At 33.1% G+C, this 24,808-nt stretch overlaps 1 protein-coding gene across 1 annotated transcript in view; it reads right to left on the reverse strand.

Annotated features, from left to right (window-relative positions):
* Positions 1–246: 246 nt before the first annotated feature.
* The window catches only part of LOC145293267 (GPI-anchor transamidase component PIGT-like), a 120,118-nt gene continuing 95,556 nt past the window's right edge, over positions 247–24,808 (reverse strand). Inside the window, exons 6-10 of the mRNA XM_080139865.1 lie at positions 20,502–20,596; positions 15,749–15,956; positions 13,878–14,030; positions 10,687–10,933; positions 247–567 (exon numbers count right to left, since the gene is read on the reverse strand). Coding sequence (XP_079995991.1) covers positions 297–567; positions 10,687–10,933; positions 13,878–14,030; positions 15,749–15,956; positions 20,502–20,596 — 974 coding nt within the window. The 3' untranslated portion in view covers positions 247–296. The remainder of the gene's footprint in view (positions 568–10,686; positions 10,934–13,877; positions 14,031–15,748; positions 15,957–20,501; positions 20,597–24,808) is intronic.

Genomic DNA, 24,808 nt, shown 5'->3' on the forward strand with positions numbered 1-24,808 from the left:
AAAATCAGAAAGACAAAACATCCAAATGGAAATAATCTTAACAAATATTGTTTTGTACATTTTTGTTTTTATTAAAAAAAGTTTAACAAGAAAAAAAAAAATGTTTTTTCTTATAAAAATATTTTCTAAAAAAAATGATTTAGTAAGAAAAAACAAAAAAAATTTTATAAAATAAAAAAAAAAAATTTTTATAAAAAAAAAACAAAAAAAAACAATCTGAATGAATGAAAAACTGGTACAAATCTACAGAATGAAAAATAAGTTAGCATTTTTTTGATTTTTCTTTTGTTTCCATTTCATGAAGATTTAGCTTTCGTTTTCCTTGGCCACAATCTGAAAAGAAAAGTCTTTATCTTATGGAAGATTCCTGTCTTAAGATCGGGGTCTCTGGCGACAAGACGTCGAGTGGTCAAGTTGTGAATCGAACCAAATGCTATGGCCATCACCGTACACGCAAGACAGATGACGTTGTATGGCATGCTGAAATCCGGGGTCGGTAATGACAACAATAGACTCTCCGTGTGAAGGCGCACCAAAAATTGTTTGTTGTCCGTCTCATCAACAAAACTAAACATCGGTGAAAAAGGAAAAAAAGAATGGTTATTTTATCAGTGAAATAAAATAAAAATATTTTTATAAAAAACAAAACATTTGATTTTATTCTTACTTTTGTTCTTGAATGCTATTTTCACAATGTTTCAATTATCTCTGACCTTCTTCACTTGGGAATCTGCATGAAATTTAGAAAAGAACTCTTTATTTAATCCACAACGGTAGCATGTTCTTGTTCCATCAGACAGGATGGGGTAGAAATCCTAAATAATTCACAATTGTATTCTTAGTATCGCCCTGCACTGAGGATTGAACCTTCAACTTTCAGAAGACTGTCACTTATAATAGCAATACACATGAAAAAATTGAAATAGCTTGAAATATTTCAATATTGGTATGCATAGAAAGAGCTTGATGAGCTAAGAAAGAATCTTTTTAAATTTTTAAAATCTGATTAAAATTAAGGAAGTTATGGCTATTTTTGTGCCTCACACGTTTGGATATTTTCCCCTCTTTAAGACCATATGCGTTTCGTCACATTTTTTACACTACTTTTTCAGTAAAAATGTCATATCTTTGTTAAAACACAAGACTAAGAAATGAAATTTACCATATAAGTGTATTTTTGTACAAGGAATCAGAATATGCAACTGAAAATCTCCCAAAGTTTATGGTTTCCAAATAATCTGCAGTAAATGTGCATAAATATGCAGCAATTCCTTAAAAATGCCATGTATCCATAAACAGAAAAGAAGTTGGAGAACTCAAAGTTGAATTGTAATGTGCTTTATGTACAAAAAACTTAAATCTAAACATAAGACCATTTAAAAATGAATATATTGCAATATTTCTTTGGTATTATTGTAGATTAACACCTTCTGTTTAACCCCACTCAACTCCTTCTGACCACCCCTCCAAAATGTGATTCTACCTTTTTAGGAAATTATGTATAAAATGCCATGAAAAACTTTAATGAAAGATAAACAAATTATTTTAGAATTGAATGTAAAATAATTTCCTATTACAGGTCATTCTAGCATTTTAGGGCAGTTAACTGTTTTTTTTTCTATGGGAAAATATGCATGCTTTTTTTTTTTTTTTTTTTTTTTTTTTTTAAGATGATTATGTGTAGTTTTAAGAGGGTTTCTATGCAATGAGAATATGGGGAGGGTTGCCATTCGGACTTTGAATTAATTGTAGGGCTAAGGAAAATTATGTGTGAACATACTGAAAACTTCACAGAGACAAAGCTAACAAAAACAATATTAGAGGGGGGGAGCGGTTAGTTTCACAAAAATTTAATGTAAAATAATTCATCATTTCCTGGCCATTCGAGCATTTTAGGACAGTTAACCAATTTATTTTTATGTGTATTTTTCTTTAAGGAAGGATCTATTTTTTGTTTGTTTGTTTTAGATGCTTGTATGTGGCTTACAGAGGTATTTTGTTGGGGGTGGGGGGGCTTGCCACTCGAACTTAGTGTTATTGTTAGGGTTAAAGAGTGCTTTAGGAGGAGACTTGCCACACATAATTTGTATTAGAGGTGAAGTTAAGAGAGCTTTTTTTCAAAGAGAGCGTTCAAAAATTTGTTGATTTCTATTTTCGCGGTTGAAGGTGTTAATTCCATAGGCCGTTTATACTACGCTGGAGCAGGTTGTAAAAATATCTTTCGCTTAATAAGTAGAAAAAAAAAATAACGAAATAAAAAGCTTCCTAACTGTAGTTTGATGTGTTTTCTAACTGCTTTTAAAATTTCAAGAATATTGATATAGATTTTGAGGGTTTGTATTACTATACACATAGATTCAAAAAAGTTGTCAAAAAAACAAATATATAACAAATAAATGTTATCAAAAGCAAGTTACTTTTCTACCTAACTGGATAATTTTTTAGTGTTTTTATTTAATGTAACATGTTTATTCAGCTTGAAAACAGTGTTTACCGATGTTTTGGAAAATTTAAAATGGCGCCCGGCCGCCCGACTCTCTTGAAACGGTAAGTTTGGGGAAAAGAATTAAAAATAAAAAAAGTAGACAAAATACTGCTAGAAACTCGCTTAATATATGTTACCGTGACGACATGACGTAGGCTGACATATATTCGGTGAGTTTTTAACAGTATTTTGTATAGTTTTTTTTTATTTTGAACTCCTTTTCTCAAACTTACCGTGTCAAAGAGAGTCGGGCCGGGCGCCATTTTTAATTTTCCAATACATCGGTAAACACTGTATGTTTTTCGAGCTGAATAAACATGTTACATTGAATAAAAACACAAAAAATATATCCAGTTTGGTAGAAAAGTAACTTATCTTGCCTTTGATAACATTTATTTGTTATATATTTGTTTTTTGACAACTTTTTCAAATCTATGTATAAACGAGATTTTGATACTTATTTTGATTTTGAAAAAAAAACATTTGCGGATGTTCGCAGTAAAACATTGTTTTAATTCGTTGTTCAAAACTAATCTATATAAATAAAATGAACTCATTTTTTCCCGTGGGATTTTGACCTTAATAGGATTAAAAATCAAGATATTTCATGCAAATACATTATGCACAAACGGCAGAACAATATCTGAGGTTTGTTATAGGCTTATTAGTTCTCAAATTCCTCGATAATCTTAGATTTCTATACTTTTTCTGCTGAGAAGTCACGGCCAAAATCGGTTAAGATCAATGGAAGTGGTAAAATATTTTCTCTCTAAAAAATTCCTCCTCCCCCTGCCACCACTTAACACCGTTTGGAGATCGTTCACAAGGAACAGTTGAGAAGAGAACACCGGTTTGGCTTCGTAGTTCTATCATGTGAAGTTATTTAAAATCACAAAACAAAGCTGCAGTGCTCTGTGGCGTAGTGGTTAGGGTGCTGGACAATTCACATTATATTTTCACGTTCGCGCCGACCTACCATAGTGGTTTTTTTTTTTTTTCCTAAACAACTGGAATGGACTTGTCTTGGTGGCCGAACTGTTAACGTTGCAGATGGTTTTTTTTTTGGTTTTTTTTCACACTTTATTTTCCTACTTTTACTCATGACTCCGGGTTTGATCCTTCCTACTTACCTACCATAACATTTTTTAACCCCCCCCCCCCCCCGTCCCAGAAAAAAACACTCGGGCAACGCCGGGTACCCCCGCTAGTTTAAAGAATAAAAGTGCATGCAAGCTATATATCTACAAAAGTTTTTGTTTTTTTAACCATGTTTTTAAATTTGACGAGCAATGTGAGAAATTGCAACAGATTCATAATGCCGAATTGGTTGGGATTGTTGTTATTATACATTCTGAAAACCGAATAGTTCTAAACTAATGTTATTCTGATAACAAAATAGCTCTCATTAAACATATAAGAACATTTATATTCATATTTTCATGTTTTTCTTAATTCGTTCTTGAATAAAAATTAAAGAACGCCTGTTGTTTACACTGTGCTGTGCTATGGCTGATTCTACAGGCTGGAGCTGCTGCTGCTGCTGCTTCTAGTAATACTAACTTCATTTGACCAAATTCGAGAAATAGAAACAATTTTTTTTTCGGGTAGGTCCTTTTAAATTATCAATTACCGCGGTCCTACTCAACATAAAATAATACTTTTAATTGATAAAGATAGTAAAAAGATTGATTTACTTACAACTGGGTGTCCGAAGAATTTTTTTTTCAAAATGTTCAATACTCATCATATTAAAGTCTTATTTTTAACACGACAAAAAAAGAAATGGTCAAAAATATTTTGGACACTTGACAGTATTAAAATTAACACCTCTTCTAATTAGTTCCCAAATTTCATGACGAAATTCTTCATACAATCACGGTACGGACCTTTAGAAAACGGGGGGGTCATTACAAAACCTTACCGAAAACGCCATTTTATGACGTTCACATTTTTATCACTTTATTTGCTTAAAACTCTTAAAATATATAATGTACATTCATATTCATTAATTCATTTGAAAGTATATTCATTTCCAAACAAAACAATAGTAATTTGAAGACTTGAAGTGCTTTGGTTTAAAAAATATGGCTATTTTAGTAGAACTACCTTGAAATCTGTGATTATCCAAAGCGTTTTTTCGTCCGTGTGTATTACTACTTATAACTGAATTTTACCAAGTACTTTGTTATACCCCAAGTTTAAATTCTTCTAAAGGTTGAATGTTCGATCCTCAGTGCGAACGACCCTCAAAAATATAATTACAAATTACTTAGGACTTCTACCCAGTCATGGTTCATGGAACGAGAGCATGCTACCCCCATGGATTAAATAAAGAATTCTGTTTGGAACTCCATGCAGATTCTCAAATTCAACAGAAAAATTCCAGAGTTTAACAACATACACCTGAAGAAGGTCAGCAGTTACATCGCCTGAAATATTGTAAAAATAACACTCAAGATGAGAATACTAATTCGAATTATCAATCCTCATCTCAAAAATGCAAAAATATAAAAACATATTTATTCCAAATTGAACTCAAAAGTGAAGTGATTGGATTCAAACGCTACCTGTGGTGACACATTTTTACTAGCAATTAGGTCAGGTCTGCAACTGAACTGAGATTAATAAATATTCTCCTCTTGCAGATTTATTTTTACTCTGGTGTCAGTAGAGACTTCTATGATTGGCGATTCTCAGTCAAATTAGTTTTTTTTTTGGTAGATTAGCAAGATTATGTCTTTGTTTAAGGATGAGAATTTCAAAACAAAATGGTTTTTAGAGAGAAGGGGGAGGCTAACGCTTTTGCCATCATTGTGAGTGACAGAGTATAGCACTTCTCACCCACTGAATATTTTGGCTACAAGAAACTATTCTGTTTGATATATATTTTCAATTTTAAAAGAATGTACAAGTTTCAATATCTTTATTGCAAATACTTTACTAAAAAGATTGACAAAAAAAAATAATAATAATTACAGCCACAAACTGTAGATAAAGAAAGCTATTATATAAAACATCATAAACTTTGAGCAAACATAAACCTTAAAATTAATGACTGTAACTGATGTTTGAAATAATTGTTTTATTGCATAGGTTGAACGGGTGATTTTTTTTTTTTTTTTTTTTTTTTTTTTACTCATTTTCGCTATTCACCCCAAATTGCCACCAAGACATAAGGAGTTAGGGACTATGTCTACAGGAATACTAAGTAGTGAGTTGGGCAGCAAGATGGATGTTCACTTTACACTTAAATTTCTGCATGTTAGAACAATCGCGGAAGCAGGATACAAAGAGGAAATACCAATGTTTAGCAGTTTGAAGAAAGAAGATTCTTCGGTATTGGGAACCTCTAAGGAGAAGGCATGCGATTTTGCTGCTTTTCAGATTAGTCAGGAGTATTTATGTCAAAGGGGCACCAGAGCTACAAGTTTGTTGGAGCACATTCTATTAAAGTACTTGTAAACAAGCTCAGGGATGCAATATTGCGTCGATGATACCTTAGATTGGAGATTCTTTTTGAATGTTAGGCTGAGGAGTTTGAAAGATGAACTCTTAAAGTTTTATTCATAGCAAAAGAAAATTAAGTTTTTGTCCAGAATTCTCGCTATATTAAAAAAATGTATAGAGAAAAAATACTCATGACAAAACAAAAATATTATATTCCAAAAATCATGTAAATCGATCAAGTAGTTTTATTCTTAAATAAGAAAATCAAATTTTATGAGTATCCAAAACGTGACTGTCTTGCCAGACATTTTGAAAGCGTTGAGAAACAAAGGGAGATTACTCGAAAATTCACATTTACTAGATTTATGCTGTAATTTTTACGAATTCCCAGTAATCACTTCAAAAATTATTTTCTTTATAAAAATAAAACTATTTGATTAATTTACGTGATTTTTGGAATATGATATTTTCATTTCATCATGGATATAAATGTCAGATTTTTTTTTATTTTTATTTATTTTTTTTTTTTTTAATATGGAGGAAATCTGGACAAGAACAAAAAAATTTTTTTTTTCTTTTCTTAAATTAATCACAATGATTTTCTTTTAAATGACTGGAAATAAAAGAAAATCAAAGTACATTTTCTTTCTTTTTATAATTATGCTAGCTGTCCTGACCCAACATTGCCTGGGTATATCTATAATTTTTTTTTTTTTTTTTTTTACATTGCCTGTGAAAATTGAGTAACTAAAGGTCATTAATTCTTAAAAATTTGTCATGTCTTACAAAATGTTGAAAATTAATCTGTGATCTATAACTATAAATGCAAAAGACATTCTTCTCATTATATTATAGATAACCACAATAAACATTATTTGTAACGTTATTTGAATTAAGCATTCCTTTTATTAATAGTAATATTCGTATTTGTATATTATTATTTGGATTATTTTTATTAATAAAACTTATAATATTACAATCAGAAAAGTATAAAATGAAATTGTTACTGGCACAAGGATGAATTTAAATTAGTCAGGGAATGAACGCAATGGAAGGAAATTGTTAATAGTAATATTTATATTAATACTAGCGAGGGGTACCCGGCGTTGCCCGGGTGTTTGGAGGTGTGTGTGTGTTTTGGGGGTGAGGGGGGCAGATCAAAACAACCCTGTTTAAAAAAAAAAAAAACGTTGGCCGGGTGTTTGGAGGTGTAAAAGAAAAAAAAAGTTTTAGTAGCAAGGTAGGCTCGAACTCAAAGTCGTGACGCGAAGGTGGAAACGAAAGGGAAAAAAAACCCAGACACCTAACCATCTCGGCCACGAGGGAGAGAGGAAGTGAAAGCTGTCTTAAGTTAATGTTTATAAAATGAAATTGACAGGTGCGAGAAAGTTAAGTTTTGTGCTGCAAGCTAGTTTCTGTTTTTCCGCCCCATCATTTGCTTTTTTATACTGAAAAGCGTAACGAAGACTTGGCAATCGAAAAAAAATCTCGAAAATAGCACGTAAAATCGAGCAAATTAAAGATAGCCGGGACCCCCGTTCTTAACTCGTAAATATTATGATTTAGACATCATATAAAAAGTTTTAAGAAGGAGTGAGCCGACTGAGAAGCCCGGCGAAAAAAGCCTTAGGCGGACATACACAAAAATGCGCGCACGCACACTTTCGCTTTTATATATATACTAGCGAGGGGGGGGGTACCCGGCGTTGCCCGGGTGTTTGTAGGTGTGTGTATGGGGGGGGGGATAAGTAATAACCCTGAAACGATGTTAAAAAAATCGGAAAAACCAAAAAAAACAGCGAACAAAAAAAAAAAAAACGCTGTGTGTATAGGGGGGGAGTAAACTAAAGAATAAGCGAAGTAACAAAAATAAAGAAACGTTGCCCGCGTATCTAAAGATGTAAAAAAAAATAGTTTTGGTCGTGATGCTGGATTGAACCCAGGAGCCTTGACACGGAGGTGAAACAAACTCCAACCACTTAACTGTCAAGGCCAAGAGTAAGAGGAATTGATTATAGTGTTAAAATAAGGCTTATAAAGCGAGTGAAAGAGGTTTGATTGACAGATAGCCACTAAATGAGGTCATCGTGGCAACGTTAGGAGATGACGTAGCAGTATTTTATTTTTTTTGTTTTAAAAAAGTTTTGGTAGGTGAGTATGAGGATCGAACCCTTGAGGCAAAGTTGGAAATTAAAATGTTAAAAAAATATGGGCAACGCTAACCACTGGGCCACCGCGACATGCAAAGGAACATGTTTGAATTTATTTATTTTACTATTGACAGGTGGCAGCAACTCTGCTGCTTCTATTTGACCTAATTATTGAGGTCAAATAGAACAGTGAACTTGGGTTTGACTGGTTTTTTCCCCAACATATGTTGGGGAGGGGGAAACCAGCTCCCCATTTTCCAGACTGATTAGTAACTGTCTGATATAAGAGGACTTTGTCCCCACATTGATCAAAGCTGATTGCTTCTGGACGTTTCCCGGCGCGATGCCGGGAACTGTGTTAGCTTTGAATTACTTTCGCTTTTTATACGAAAAAGCCTAATCAACACGCGAGAAGCCAAAATAGCAATAATTTTGTAAAAGTCGATGTAAATAAATCTATACGCTACACGCTTTCCTAAATCCTAGATATTATTATATAGGACCTATATAAACAGTTGTAAGCGATCGTAACGAACCCGGGAGCGTGTGCGAAAGAAGCCTTTGCGAGACATACACAAAATGGTCACACACATTTTGCCTTTTATATATATATATAGATGCATGATTTATTATAATAAGCTGTCGTATGAATCTGAAGACAATGTAAATAAAATTATCACTATTATTATTAATCACTAGCAGGCCACCCGGCATTACCTGGTCGTAAAATATGCTTAAATATGATATTTTAATTTATGCAAATTTTGTATTGATTATTATATTGTACCCAATATATAGTAGTAATTTCAAAAGTAAAAAAAAAAAAGAATGACTTTGTTGCCATCACCTGAAATCAAAACTAAAACATTCAAAGCTCCAGGCAAAATCATTATTTAGTGCTTCAAGCCTTTGTTGTTACCGTCTGAGCATCCATGGATGAGAAAGGCTAAAAATTAAGCAACTTCAAGCTAAAAATGTATATGTACGCATGCTCAAAAGATAGAGGATTTACTCCTGCCAAGGTCAACTTTTTTTTTTTTCTATTTTGTCCCTTTTGCAGCCACTATTACAGGCTAAAAGCCAAATCGAAAGTGTTTCAGAGGTACAAATATCCTAAATATCAAGTATCAAGTCTGTAGACCAAACATTCAGAGAGGAGTTTGATAGAGACGTTTTGCACACACACCAACAAGGTTACTTTTATATAAATATAAAAACATGTTCGTGTACTAGAACGTTTTCATTTTAAATCTTATGCAATTATGCACAGTATAGAAACTATGCATAAAAGAATTAAGTGTAATAATTAAATGAAGCCAATCATCTAATAAGAAACCATAAAAAATGAATAATTAATGAACACTCATTTTTCAAAGGAATATGCAAATTCGTTAACCTTCATGAAGTCGCTCACATATCCATAACCGAGTATATTAAGTTCGTTTTAATAATTTTTTTATAGAAAATATCTTAATATCAATGTCAAAGGAAGAAAAAAAAGGTATATATTATGAAAAATGTACATTCACAAAATTTAGGTTAAAACAGGATTGTAAGAACAATAGTAAAACTACTTACACCTGAAAGTATCCTGTACCTCTATAAGGCCACTATTTGCCCATGTATGGAGTACTGTTGTCGCATTTGGGCTGGTGCATCTGCTGCTAGTCTCTCGCTCCTGGATAGAGATCAAAAGAGAGTTGCCAACCTGATAGGTCCTCTGTCCCATCGACGAAATGTTGCATCTCTCTGCCTGATCTACAAGTCTCTTAATGGTGAATGATCCGACGAACTACAAACCCTTGTACCCCTTCAACGTAAATACCCTTGACAAGCAGCAAAATCCAACCCTACACAGAGATATTTAGATGTAAGAAAGCCTTCTAATCTAATGGTTTCTTCTCCAGAACTGCTAGACTCCCGGGTTCCTGCTTTTTTAACTGTACTGACATGCAGAAGTTCAAGTGTAATATGAACAGACATTTTGCTGCTTAACTCCCTACATATTATCCCTGCAACTTATGTCCTCAATAGTAGCCCCCTACATCAAAGTGACACTATGCCTTGTTAGGGGTGAAAATGGAATTTTAAAAAAAAAGTGTATAGGATAGAGTTATTGCCCTTGATTGTTAAAAGGCAGAGTATTCTCCCTTACCATATTTGTAATAATTTTAAATCACATTTGAAAGAACTTTTGTACATTCAATTCGAATCCATCTTTTTTGTTTATGTAATTATTTAGAGCAGAAGGACGCCATTTTAGTATCCATTAGCGACATTATGTTTTTGATAAATTAATCATGAGACTTGTTTAGTTTTATAAAGAGAATTTCTAGTTTGACAGGAAATTATATCAGAGTTGTCAATGTTAATTGTAGCGCCATACATAATTATGTTTTTGGTGTAATTTCTAAGATCAAGTAAGTCTACTTTGCAAATGGAAAGAATTTTTTTTCACAAGATAAAGCTATCATTACCACTTTACTTAGCACCAGAACACACCAGGAAAATAAATATTAAAAAAAGAAAGAAAAAAAAAATTTTTTTTGTAATACACAGTTTGTGATTTTGAAAATAATTGGGTTTTTTTATTATAACACTCACCTGTCCATCAAGACGGATGATGCCTGTCCAGGTGATGTATAGTTGGTGGCCACCGGCAGAGAGACAGAAAGTACAGCAGAGTTAATGTAGAATCCATGGTTGGCATCAGGTGGATATTCGGTCCATTTTAAAAAGGCACGATCAAATTCAAACGACAAAGAACTGACAGAATTTGGCGGTAATTCTATGATAACCTCCAAAGTGTATGGCTGCACGCGGTCTTTACCCTGGACATAATTGATAGCCTCTGCAAATAAAAAAAAAAAAAGATATTGGATTGTAACCATTGCAATATCAAAGAGGACTTCAAAATCTCAGGTGAACATACATAAAAGAAAAAAATTAAAAGAAACCAAAATCAAAAAGGCATGAACTTTAGTTTTCCTCTAGCAAAAACATGTTTATAACCATGTCACCCCTCTCGCTCGATAACAATCGCCATCCCCCAACACTGTTTTCATGATCTTATTCTCTTTCATCTTTTATTCTGGCCATGTCGTCGTCTCTCATATTGCAACTGCAGAGGGAGAGTGTAGTGGCTCACAAAAAAAAAAAAAAAAAAAAAAAAAAACTTAAAATGCAAACTCAAGAGAAACAGAAAACGGCAACACATTCTGGAGATATTAATTGTGCAGTATGTGTGTGCATGTGTGTGATTATTTGTCAGGCGTGAGCTATGATCCTGCTGGGATTGTTTACTGCTAGGGTGACCGAGGTCAATAGACAATACTGTCGAGATGAAACTGCCGAAAGGTATTTTCTAGAATCTGGGAACACAAATATCTCTCCGATCTGAGAAAAGATCAAAGAGAAAGAAAAGTTATTGATTTATAAATTCTGCGAGACATTATTGACCTTAAAAACACCAACATCCATATCTTAGTTGTCTATCAAGGCCACTTTGTTGTTGGTCGACGTCAGCTCATCTAGATTTGCTACAGGCCACAACCTGGCATCGATTGTCCCAAACTCAAGACTGTCCAGAAACTGTAAACTGTCACAAAACTCACTGTAACTTATAAAACTGTAATAGCTAATCAAGAACCTTGATTCTAGTAACGCAACTGGTCCTGACGGTATTCCAATTATAGTGTTAAAAAAGCTACAACCAGAACTTGCCCCCATACTTTCAAAACTGTTTAAGCGTTGCCTTAAGGAGAAGTGCTTTCCAACACCCTGGAAAACCTCATCAGTATGCTCTGTATTTAAGAATTCAGGTGATAAGTCATTTCCCTCTCAATACAGACCAATGTCTCCTGTGTGTCATGAGTAAATTGTTGGAATCCATATTAAATAGAGAAATAGTCAACCACCTTAGCAGAAATAACCTTCTTAGTGACACACAATATGGTTTCCGTTTTGCTAGATCTACAGCAAACGTGCTAACGGTTATATCTCATAGGATTAGCGAATCTCTCGACAAAGGCTTAATTTCTAGGGCAATTGCTCTTGACATATCAAAGACCTTCGATAAGGTATGGCATAAAGGCCTACTTCACAAGATTTCCAGCTACGGTACGAAAATGTTTTCTCAATCATTAAATCATTTCTCTCTGATAGGCTCATAAGGGTAGTGGTTGATGGGCAGAAATCAGAGGCCCACAGTATTAATGCTGGAGTCCCTCAGGGGTTCATCCTGGGCCCAACTCTCTTCTTGATCTACATCAATGATCTCCCAAAACACATACGTTGACATCTATGCTGATAACACGACTATCTATGGCAACCCATCAAAGGCCGTAAATGACAATGTTCTCTCTGATTCTCTCTCCTCAGATCTTGAGCGCGTGGTACAGTGGGGGAAGAGGTGGCTGGTTACCTTTAATGCATCTAAGACCAAGCTCCTATCATTACATCATCAACGCTCTGATCCCCATCTGGCATCAATTGAAATGGATGGCTCTCGTCTAGGGAAGGCCCCATGTTTTGATAAGCTTCTGGGTTTGACCTTTACTCCTGATCTGAAATGGAACACATACATCAAGTCTGTGGCCAAGGTCGCTGGGAAAATGGTGGGATTCTTCTACCGCTCCAGAAGATATCTCACTAACAATGCAATTCTCTATCTATATAAAAGCCAAGTACATCCAAGGATGAAGTACTGCTACCACATCTGGGCAGGAGCTGCTACAAACAGCCTATCCTGCCTTGACAGAGTACAAAATAGACTTTGTGGCTTAGTGGGGGATGCCCTTTTCTCTTCCCTGCAACCTCTCTCCCACAGAAGAGACATTGCGAGCCTGTCTCTGTTTTATCGTTATTTCCATGGAAAGTGCTCGTCTGAGCTCCATTCTCTGGTCCCCCCCCTCGCCAATCTTTCACGAAAAACACCCGACTAACTGAAACCACTGTCAATAATTTTCCCCACTCTTTATCCATGCCTAAATCAAAACATAGATTCCATGAACAAAGCTTCTTTCTTAGAACTGCACGCCTGTGGAACTCTCTGCCACTTACCTGTTTCCCTCCCAACTTCAACTTGGATGTCTTCAAGTCCAACACAAACAAATTCCTGATGAACCACCCCCTTAAGTAATGACACTTTATCAAATCTCCAATACTAACTATTACTACGATACTATCCCATTGATTACTGTACACACAATAACCCTTATCCCCGAGTGGCTTCGGGCCATGTAAAAAAAAAAAAACCTAACTCTAAATATATCGACCTCTATATTCAGATTTTTGTTCTAGTCACAGCCACACTTGATTAACAATCTTATTTTTTTACTGCCTTTTGCGTGCTTTGGCGAGCAATTTCCTTCTCATTGTCTTTCTATTAACTTCAATTCCTATAATATTTGTTCTGTTGATCAATTTATTTCTTTTTTTTTTTTCACTTATTAAGACTTTTTAGAAGAAAAGTTATTGATTTATAAATTCTGCGAGACATTATTGACCTTAAAAACACCAACATCCATATCTTAGTTGTCTATCAAGGCCACTTTGTTGTTGGTCGACGTCAGCTCATCTAGATTTGCTACAGGCCACAACCTGGCATCGATTGTCCCAAACTCAAGACTGTCCAGAAACTGTAAACTGTCACAAAACTCACTGTAACTTATAAAACTGTAATAGCTAATCAAGAACTTGATTCTAGTAAAGCAACTGGTCCTGACGGTATTCCAATTATAGTGTTAAAAAAGCTACAACCAGAACTCATAATATCACATAGTTGTTCAACTTACTTGGTTTGATGACGACTCCGTTGCTCAAGATTTTGACAGTGTTGAAATAAACTCTCATGAACCATGGCAGGGATTCAAGATAAATTACCTTCACTTTCTGCGGCAGTTTGTTATACAAATAACATGTGATTCCGCCGTTTTCTAGTCCGTAACCTACAATTTAAAAATGAGGGCAAAAAATGTGAGCTACAATAGAAGACGGAATAAGGCAATGGAAAAAATAGGTTTGATGAAAAAGTCATTTTAAGATTTGAGATTAGATGAAAAAATGAATAAAAAATAAAAAATAGTACCACCAATAAGATTTGATCGTAAATTAAACTTGTTTAAATTCAGTAAAATTTAATAGAGTTAAATCCTCCTCCCCAATCTACCCCTTTCGCACTGCTAAAAATTGAACAATGTAAATTTAATTATTTTGAGGTTTGACAGACGATTACAGTCATGGTATTGACATGAATGATAATCCAATGCAACAAGAATATTCAACTGTGGTTTTTATCAGGGCAGCAAATTTTTTGCGAGCAAGTACCAAGTTATCACCCAGAACCCAGAAATAACCAAAGTTGGGGGCATCACAAAAAAGAGGCGAAAAAGGAGAACACCTCTCTCCATTTTCTTGTTCATTTTAATAGAAGTTTTATACAGCCAACCTCAACTTGGAAGAATGCTATTTGAGATAATGTGTACTAGTAATGAGGTATTGGTCGTGTACAGCAGCAATCTTTGCTTTGTACAACCTCTACATTCGAATGGACGACTAATGCCATGGTTCATGCAATGCATTGTTTAAGCAATCAAATAAATAAAATAATTGAATCATGAAACTTTTGATGTGTTTTTTTTTCTTTTTCTTTTTTTACTGTTGACAAATTCAGGTGCTGGGAACATGACGAGACAATAAAAAAATGTCAGTCAGCAAGGAGACCACAAGGAGATGAGTAGCAATTCATTTAATAGAATCCTCCTTCTTGCAGTACCATCATCAATTCATTCATTCATATGAATCAGATGGTTATATGGTACGCATTCGTTTCCCAAAATTCTTTCTAGAAAGACATTGGTTACTTATGGGAGAGACAAACTGGATTCGAACTTGATAGTCAGTCCGTATCGTTAACCAATTAGTAACCGTCACCTCCCTGCCTTTATTATCTCCTCTCATCTGTACGGCTGAGCAACTTGTGCAGTGTAGAGAAAGTATTCCAGTTCACGCATTTCATATAAAACACATTATGGCAGGATTCGTTCTCCAAACACCAAGGTGTTCTGGATACGCACAAAGGGTGAGTATTTGTGCCATTTTGTAATGCAGTCAAACTGGACATCTACTGCACATTTCAAAGAGTAATCTTTTTAGAGAACTGCAGCAAGGTAAACGATTAATATCACATAGCACACATCATGCACGAATACAGTCATCATTCTCCTGGGAAAAGAGTAGATTGCGTTTTGTGCCAGGCATATACTATGGTCATCTGATAATTAAGACGATCATCACGCAGGTAAAATAGTAATCTGTCTTCAACAGACGCTTTACAATAGGTAGAGATGGATAGACAGAGGATTACTAGACTCAGCTCACATTTTTGATGGCCTTATGCCTAACTTGTAAATAGAATTATATTTTTATTTTATTTGCGAATCAATAACTCAAAGTATAGCATCTGTTCTCTTTCCAGAGATGAAATCTTTCTCAACTGAGGTAATATTTTATTTTCCATCCAGATTACTTTGGGAGGAGGAGGGGGGGGGGAATAAATTGCAAAAAGGTTGATATGCCATAAAACAAAACATTCAAAAGCATATCAGAACAACAGAAATTGTTGCAAAAATTTTTTTTTTTAAAAAGAAAAAAACAAAAATCTTACCCGTGATATAACGATGCGCATAAACTGGTGGCGGTTTTATCGGACCATATCTGGGTTGTTGGTTGTGCTGGACTCCAATGCTGAGAAAATTTCCGCCCCTCGTGTGTTTACCGACACTATATTGGCCATAGGAGAACTGTTCATCTTTTTGAGTGAAGTTAAGAATTTGGTCGGGCTGAGGCGACAGTGAACATTGGTGATTGGCTGACTGCAGTCGAGGGAAGAAAAATTTTTCAAAATCAATTGTGATACCATAGCGCACGTGCATGTTGTTGACAAAATAAAATGATATACGTACATGAATGCATACACAACATAAATGCAAGTTTGGGTTGTCATAATACAAGAATTTTAAATTCGATACTGTATTAGAAAGAGTACTGCTACCATCCTTTTTACAATTAGTTATTCTGAGTATAACGATAATAATTCTAGCCTCAATAAGTATCAGTGTAATTGGGCCATTTTCCGTATAAATTACAAGACAGTTATCAAGCTTGTAACTACTTATTGCATTGTTTGCTTAAAGTAACAAACGTTTTATTACATTTTAGGGTTGTTAGTAAACACTTTTGAATGATGTTGTAAAAGGTTTGATACTCCAGTGCATCCAACAAAAATAGGAAATTTAGAATTTTGGCCAATATATATTTTCACAAGTATTTTATCACACACATAAGCCAAATACGAGATGAACAGGCATGATTACAAGATGGAGCAAAGATGCATGCATCCAAAGTGAAACTGTTGCCTGGTTCACAAGAATTCATTGAAACAATGATCATCAAAAAATCTAATATATAAACGACTATATGTCTGTCTGTCTGTGGTCTCCATATTTTCAAACTCTATCTCCTTTAAAACTAAAAGTCACAGAGCGGCGCTTGGGGCCTCAAATGATTGGATTTTTTACAGACCATTCTTTTATGGATCTGTAGTCGGTTAAAATAGTTTTTAAGGGGTCAAAATTGAAAAAAATCATTAAACATTTTGTACATTCATCTTAGTTTATTTTTAATTTTTAATTGATATATATGTGTGTCATGTTGGTACAGTGGTAAAGTCACCAGATTTGAATGCTACAGATTTGATTTCGATTCTAGCTGACGGCACCTAAATACGTTTTTTTTTTTTACTTTTGAAATCACGACGATAATAATATATACAAAATATGGACAAATTAAAATATATTTTATGCCCGGGTATTTTATGGAATCTTTTTATTTTGTTTAAATAGAAAGTGTTCTAGACAAGGCATGAAGCTATTTGATGTAAAGAGCTAAAAAAAAAAATAAATAAATAAATAAATACTTCAAGGTCAAAAACTAGCCAATCATAAATGTTATATCGATAGCTTCCAATCCAGAAAACAATAATTCTTGCCTGTTTGGCATTGCTCATCAAATCCAGGAACTAAAGATAAAATATGGCAAGCGAGAGTTACGAGGTTGCCGAAACTAAACTCAAGATTCACTTTCTATTCTCCTAGTAATTACTAATATTAAACTTCTAAAACAGGATTATGCTTAAAGCAATATAATAATTAACACATCTATCCAGCCATGGCTGATAAAACATCTGGGCAGGAGCTGCTCAGCACGCCCTATCCAGCCTTAGAGTTCAAAACCATATTCAAAACCTAGTATGCGATATCCTTTTATCTTCACTGCAACCGCTTTCCCACAGAAGAAACATTGCAAGCCTGTCTCTGCTCTATCATTATTTTCCTTGCATGTGTTTGTCTGAGCTCTAATTCTATGGTCCCTCTTTCACAAAAAAAAAAAAAACACTCAACTAGCTACAACCGATTTCCCCCACTATGTGTACCTAAATCTAACCGCAGATTCCATGAACAAAGCTTCTTTCTCAGAACTGCCCACCTGTGGAACACTGTTCTGCTAGCCTGCTTCTCGACTGAATACAACATGGTAACTTTCAAATCCAATGTAAACAAGTTTTTGTTGAGCCGTCCCCATAAATAATCAAATTCTACCCAACTTACACCATTAGCGATTACTACACTACCACCTTACATTCATCAACCCTTATCCTCCAGTGGCCTTCAGGCCTTGATAAGCAAATAAAAAAAACAAGAACAATCCATCCCAGTGGATCAAATGTAAAGAGTTTAGTTTTTAAAAAATACACCCGAAGAAGTTTAGAGCTTTCTTCAGTGAAAATAATCAAGATGAGAATAATTTTTCAGATGAGGATTAATTAGTTACATCATTCGAACCACCATCATATATATGAGGCACGTTCTAAAAGTAATGCCTCCTATTTTTCATTATTTAATGGATCAGAGGGGATTGCAAATTGCATTTTAACGATTGAACTTATGCATTCATAAACTGAAAGTTTCATCTCTCTGTTGCAAATAGTGCGAGATTCTAAAAAAAGCAACCCCTGTCATAGACATGCATCAGAAGCAGAGATGCATTGAATTTTTTAGGTAAAAAAAATTGAACTGATCAACATTCACCGATGCCTGTAACAAAGTTGTTGCAGTTAATGTCAGCATAGTTAGGAGATGGGTTTGTTGATTTAAGAGCGGCAATAGAGATGGGAGTGACAAAGCATTGCTCCAGACTTTTATAACCGAAGCATTATAAGTCTGGCAAAAGTGCATCGAAAATAGTGGTGACTATATAGGATAAATCAATTCTGAAGCAGAAAAGGGCATTTGTTTAAATGGGACCACTCCCATCTCTGTAGCTCTTCAATGTTTTAGTTTTTCGGTTAAAAAAATAGGAGGCTTTACTTTTAGAATGGCTCTTAAATATATTGAAAATAGTTTGAATAATTTAAAGTATGAATCTTTAGGGATGTGTTTCTCATCGGCTTTAGGTGTTTTGTAATGGAAGAAGTATTTTTTCGAAAAAGGTTTGGGCACATGATGAGGCAATAAAAAACATGTGTGAGAGCAAGGCTATGAGCAGCAATTCATTTAGTGGAACTCTCCTTCTTGCAGCATCATCATCATTCACTCATATGAATCAGATGGTTATATGGCACGCATTCATTTCCCAAAATTCTTTCTAGAAAGACATTGGTTACTTATGGGAGAGACAAACTGGATTCGAACTTGGTTGTCAGTCAGTGTCGTTAACCATAACTTTATAATCAAATGTGAGAATACGAGAGACATTATACAGTAAAAAAAATATATATATAACAAGTTCAGAAGGCATATATTCACAAAAGAGATATTTTATATACGTTTAAAATTAAAGTTTACAGCAATAGGAAAAACATAGAATATTTGTGAATATTTTTAGAGTTTTTGTAAAAGCAAGGGAAATTAATTATCTGAGACATTGAAGAAGACTGAATCGATTAATTAAGAGCCAAGAGTTACACGAGTCAGAAAAATCATAATCAAAATTCCCTGCTCAATTAAATAAATAAATTATAATTCATTCAAAGTTGCTTATAAGAGTCAATATTCATTTGCTTTTATATTAGAAAAGTAGTTCAGTGAGGAAAATTAGAAATATTTCAATGAATAAAGTTTATACAGATTAGCAGACGATAATGAGTCAATGAGTTGTGTGTTTCTGTGTGTTTATTAATGGTTGCATGTGTATGAGTGAAGAGAGATGAGCACCCAACAGAGGGGAGCCGAGCAACACAGATCTGTGGTTTCAGGTCAACTGGGTTCTACTGGTTTACAGAAGAAAAATCTGGCTTTTTAAAGGATTTGGGTGGCTCCCAGAAAGAGCATTTCAAATAAATTTAGAAAGTTTTCTAATTAGTCTAAAATATATTTGTTTTTATTCAGGATAGTGTATGCACAGACGATGTGTGCATGCACAAATCAGTCCGTGCATTTTGATTTTAGATGTCAATGTGTAAACATTGGCTGCGACAGATCTTCATCTCAAAATCTCTAAAAACATACAAGTTAGTTTGCTTTTTTTTTTATTTGTCACTTTATGATTCATATAATCCTATATTTTTACACTTTTTAAAAAATATTTTTGCTGTTACCACCTCAAGTGGTAGCCATATATAAACAATCTTTTTCAATTCAGTTTAACTAAAGATCAATACCAGAATCAATAGTAACTTTTGGCGCTTTTGCTGTTTTAGCAGAGATATTTAAAAAAAAAACAAAAAAAAAAGATAAAGAAAAATCTCTATGATATACATTCCCGTTATAGAATCAAGTTCTCATTACAAAAAAATTTGCTTAATTTGATCAAATAGGTTTTTGTTTTCTTTACAGAGGAAAATCAACTTTTAGTGAGACCTATCTCACGATGCAGCCATCTTGGCAATTCAGATACAAAAAGGAGGATGCCAGGGGAGATAACTCCATCTAATTCTTCAAGTTTGCCAACATTTGGCAAGATTTTTTTACAATTTTGAATAATTTTTTTCTGTCTTTTTCTTCTTTCAAAAAATCGTTTAAAAATTTATTCATAAAATTATTAGAACTTCCTGTGCACTTAACTTAAACTTAAAATATTAAATGGAGTATTCTCCCCCTGGTGCTCTCGTTTTTGTAGCTGAAATTGCCAAGATGGCTGCATGACGAGGGATCTCACTAAAATTTGATTTTCACCTGTAAAAAAAAAACTACTTGATCAAATTAAGCAATTCTTTGTGTTTTTTATGAGACATTTATTCCATAACAGCCACATACATCATAGAGATTTTTCATTCTGTTCGTTTTTTAGTATCTTTTCTAAACTGCATAAGCACCTAAATTTTTACTCATTGCTATTGTGTTCAGTTAATATTTTCTTACCTGAGTGCAGGTCATGTCGATGTAGATGTTACTCAGGTAGGCCAAGGGACATTGGTTTCTCAAGGAACGACCAAACAACTTTCGCAGTGACCAATCTAAAAGAGAAAATATGTTAGATTTTATTTATATATTAGATTCTCCCAGGAGTCAACACAGTTCGCCTAAATAAAAAGTCAGACCATGCACACACACCCCTCTCTCTCTGGTTTGATGAATGTCATTATCTACTGTGCACGGTTATCTTCCGCTTTGTTTGAATGGAAGATGTCACAAAATGATGAAGTCATCCACTCTGCACAGAGAGAAGTAAAATAACAAGCACATTCCAGAAAAGTTTAGTATAGGAGAGAAAAGAGATTAATGGAAAAAGCAGATATACCAAAAGCAATACAAATGAACTTGTCGTGAGATTTTTAATATTTCGTTTTTATCATTAAAAGATTTTCTCAAAAAAATGTTTTTTCTTTTTTTTTTAATTTACAAGTAAAATAATCTAAAATATTAATATAAAATGTTAATGTTTAATTTGATTTTTAAAAGATAGGGTAAATGTAGATAATTTTCTTCAAACCAATTATCTAGAGGATGTTTTGAAATAAAGTCAAAATATTGATGAATATATAATTTCGGTTTTTCCTTTTTTCCATCATGTTGAAATATTATTTCCATAATTTTCATCATATATATATATATATATATATATAATCATCAAGTCATGATAGTGCCACAAATCTTCTTGAACAGGGGTCACCAAACTGCAGTCCGTGAGCTGAATCCAGCCTGCAAGGTGATAAAACATATGGAACACAAAACTTGGTGATAAAATTTCAATTTGAATATTATGTTTGGAATACTAGGAGATGCTTGCGGAGACCTGACTGTTTTGTTCTTTAAATTAGCATTTCATTTCTCCCAGCTCTCTTCTACCTTTGGTGAGCCGTAACTTCACCAGTGACCCCTAAATCGTCTGCTTTTCTTGTGTTTCAACAGGATTGTGATTACATTTCTAATTCATTTTTTTCATTTTCAGATTCTGTTTTCTTCACCTTTCATCAAGGTTACTAAAAAAAAAAAAAAGATTAAAAAATCTCACTAACCTTTTTTGCTGCTTAGTTTGTAAGATTCGGATATATCCGAATTATGTCTGCTTTTTGCTGTGGTCGTTTTCTTTGATAACTTTATAGTACCTATTTACAATGCCTCCCCACGGGACAGAGTTAGACACCAGGGTCGTTTTTTAACGTGGAGAAAAGGTACAAAAATAAAAATTGTCTCAGTCGTGAAGGATTTCTCCTCCACTGAAAGAGAACGAGAAATGGAAGTGCCGCATCTGAAGAACAGATACTACACTTTGATCTTGGTTGGTTGCTTTTGTTCATTGCACATGTACCACCCATAATTAACATGAAATGCTAAACTTAGTTTTTCATCTTTTTCCCCAGAGCTTCTGTTCTTGTTATTGAATAGAATTATTATGTGGCCCGCATTCCTCATTCTTTCAATTATCTGGCCTGCAGTAAAAAAAAAGTTTGGTAGCCGCTGTTCTTGAGTGTCATGCCATCTCACTATCCTCCATCATATCAGATATGTTTTCATAGTTGCATTATATATCTTCTGCTAGTTGCTTGTGGCAAGTCCTGTGTGGTCTTCCAATTGCATCCCTATTTAATGTAACCATGATCAATTGAAGATACACCTACATATCTATCTGCTCTTAATGATGATCATTGTTCTAACCATCTAGGGAGTTTTGGAAATGCTGTGAACTGCTGGAGAAGCTGAAATATCAAAATAATTTTTTAAAAAGCCTTTTTTTCTTCTAAAATAAAACTCAACCAAAGATGACTTGTTACTGCATAATTAGTCCTTTATTTGGGTTCGACATAAATCAGACAACAAGGAAATAGAGAAACTTTCACTTATTTTGGTTTAAGACATCTTTTCGGTTTCCTTCTCTTCTTGTGTTATGCCTACCCTTTTAACGTTATCAGACAACATGTCCTTCGACAATTATAAATATAACCAAACAAAAAAAATAACTATTATTTAAAACTAGTTGACATAGCTGACATTGAATATATGCATAAAAAAGTTTTGCATGTAAACTAACAAACTGTAGAGATGAATGGAAAAGGCGGATACATGAAAAACACCACAATCAAGCAAATTAATAGTGAGATATGTAATGTTTAGTTTTTGTTAAAAGGTTGTTTAGTTCCCCCACACAACAAGAAGTTAGACACCAGGGTCAGAAAGTCGGATTGAGAAGTCAGCACCCCAGAGGTGGAGCACTCTGACCTGTAAAAAAGGGCTGGCCAGCCCTGTCAGCATTCCTCGGTGAAAGCACCTCAGGCAATTAACAATAAACTAACCTCTTCTCAAAGAGAAACGGTAAAGTCTGGGAGGATGGACCGCCTAGAACTACACAGAACTAAACTCCCACTGCAAAATCAACAAGTACCAAATCATTACAGAAATGGTCTAATCTCAGTTGATGTTGGAGGCCGAGGATAATAATCCCTATTTTATTTTTAAAATAAAAAATAAACGAAAAACAAACATGAGATTTGTCTATGCAGAATTTTAGAAAATCTCCCTCTTTATATATATATAAAGTTTATATAAACTTTTTATATAAACTATTTATTTAAACTTTTTATATAAACTATTTATATAAACTTTTTATATAAACTATTTATTTAAACTTTTTATATAAACTATTTATTTAAACTTTTTATATAAACTATTTATATAAACTTTTTATATAAACTATTTATATAAACTTTTTATATAAACTATTTATATAAACTATTTATATAAACTTTTTATATAAACTATTTATATAAACTATTTATTTAAACTTTTTATATAAACTATTTATTTAAACTTTTTATATAAACTATTTATATAAACTATTTATATAAACTATTTATATAAACTATTTATATAAACTTTTTATATAAACTATTTATTTAAACTTTTTATATGAACTATTTATTTAAACTTTTTATATGAACTATTTATATAAACTATTTATATAAACTTTTTACATAAACTATTTATTTAAACTTTTTATATAAACTATTTATATAAATAGTTTATATAAAAAGTTGGGTTTGTATTACTGTACACATAGATTCGAAAAAGTGGTCACAAAACAAATATATAACAAATAAATGTTATCAAAGTCAAGATAAGTTACTTTTCTACCAAACTGGATACATTTTTTGTGTTTTTATTCAATGTAACATGTTTATTCAGCTCGAAAAACATGCAGTGTTTACCGATGTATTCGAAAATTCAAAATGGCGCCCGACATTCTCTTTAACATGGTAAGTTTGGGAAAAGGTGTTATAAATAATAAACAAGACAAAATACTATTTAAAAAACACCGAATATATGTCAACTTATGTCACAGTAACATATATTGAGCGAATTTCTAACAGTATTTTGTCTCGTTTATTATTTATAACATCTTTTCCTGAACTTACCATGTTAAAGAGAATGTCGGGCGCCATTTTGAATTTTCCAATACATCGGTAAACACTGCATGTTTTTCGAGCTGAATAAACATGTTACATTGAATAAAAACACAAAAAATGTATCCAGTTTGGTAGAAAAGTAACTTATCTTGCCTTTGATAATATTTATTTGTTATATATTTGTTTATTGACCACTTTTTCGAATCTATGTGTACAGTAATACAAACCCAACTTTTTATATAAACTTTTTATATAAACTATTTATATAAACTATTTATATAAACTTTTTGTATAAACTATTTATTTAAACATTTTATATAAACTATTTATTTAAACTTTTTATATAAACTATTTATTTAAACTTTTTATATAAACTATTTATTTAAACTTTTTATATAAACTATTTATTTAAACTTTTTATATAAACTATTTATATAAACTATTTATAGAAACTATTTATAGAAACTATTTATTTAAATTTTTTATAGAAACTATTTATTTAAATTTTTTATAGAAACTATTTATTTAAATTTTTTATAGAAACTGTTCTTTTGTCCCTTTTTTTTTTTTAGATTATCAAACATTTATAAAAAAAAAAAAAATTTGAAATTATCCCTCCCTTTTGTTTGGTGGGGAGGGATCTAACGGCTCTAGATATTTGCCTGATTGGAGATTGATAGTACACAAAAACATACTTTTATAGGTTATGACAAGCCTGAGTAGGTCAATAGGCTTTCTAATTAACCAGCATCTATTGACCTACTTAGAGGTCAAGAGATGATGTAAACCCATCCATCCTCTTTACATGTCTTTTATAAGTAGTAA

The sequence above is a fragment of the Euprymna scolopes genome, chromosome 2 (assembly GCF_053919585.1).
Source record: "Euprymna scolopes isolate OS-2025 chromosome 2, ASM5391958v1, whole genome shotgun sequence".
NCBI classification, from domain to species: domain Eukaryota; kingdom Metazoa; phylum Mollusca; class Cephalopoda; order Sepiida; family Sepiolidae; genus Euprymna; species Euprymna scolopes.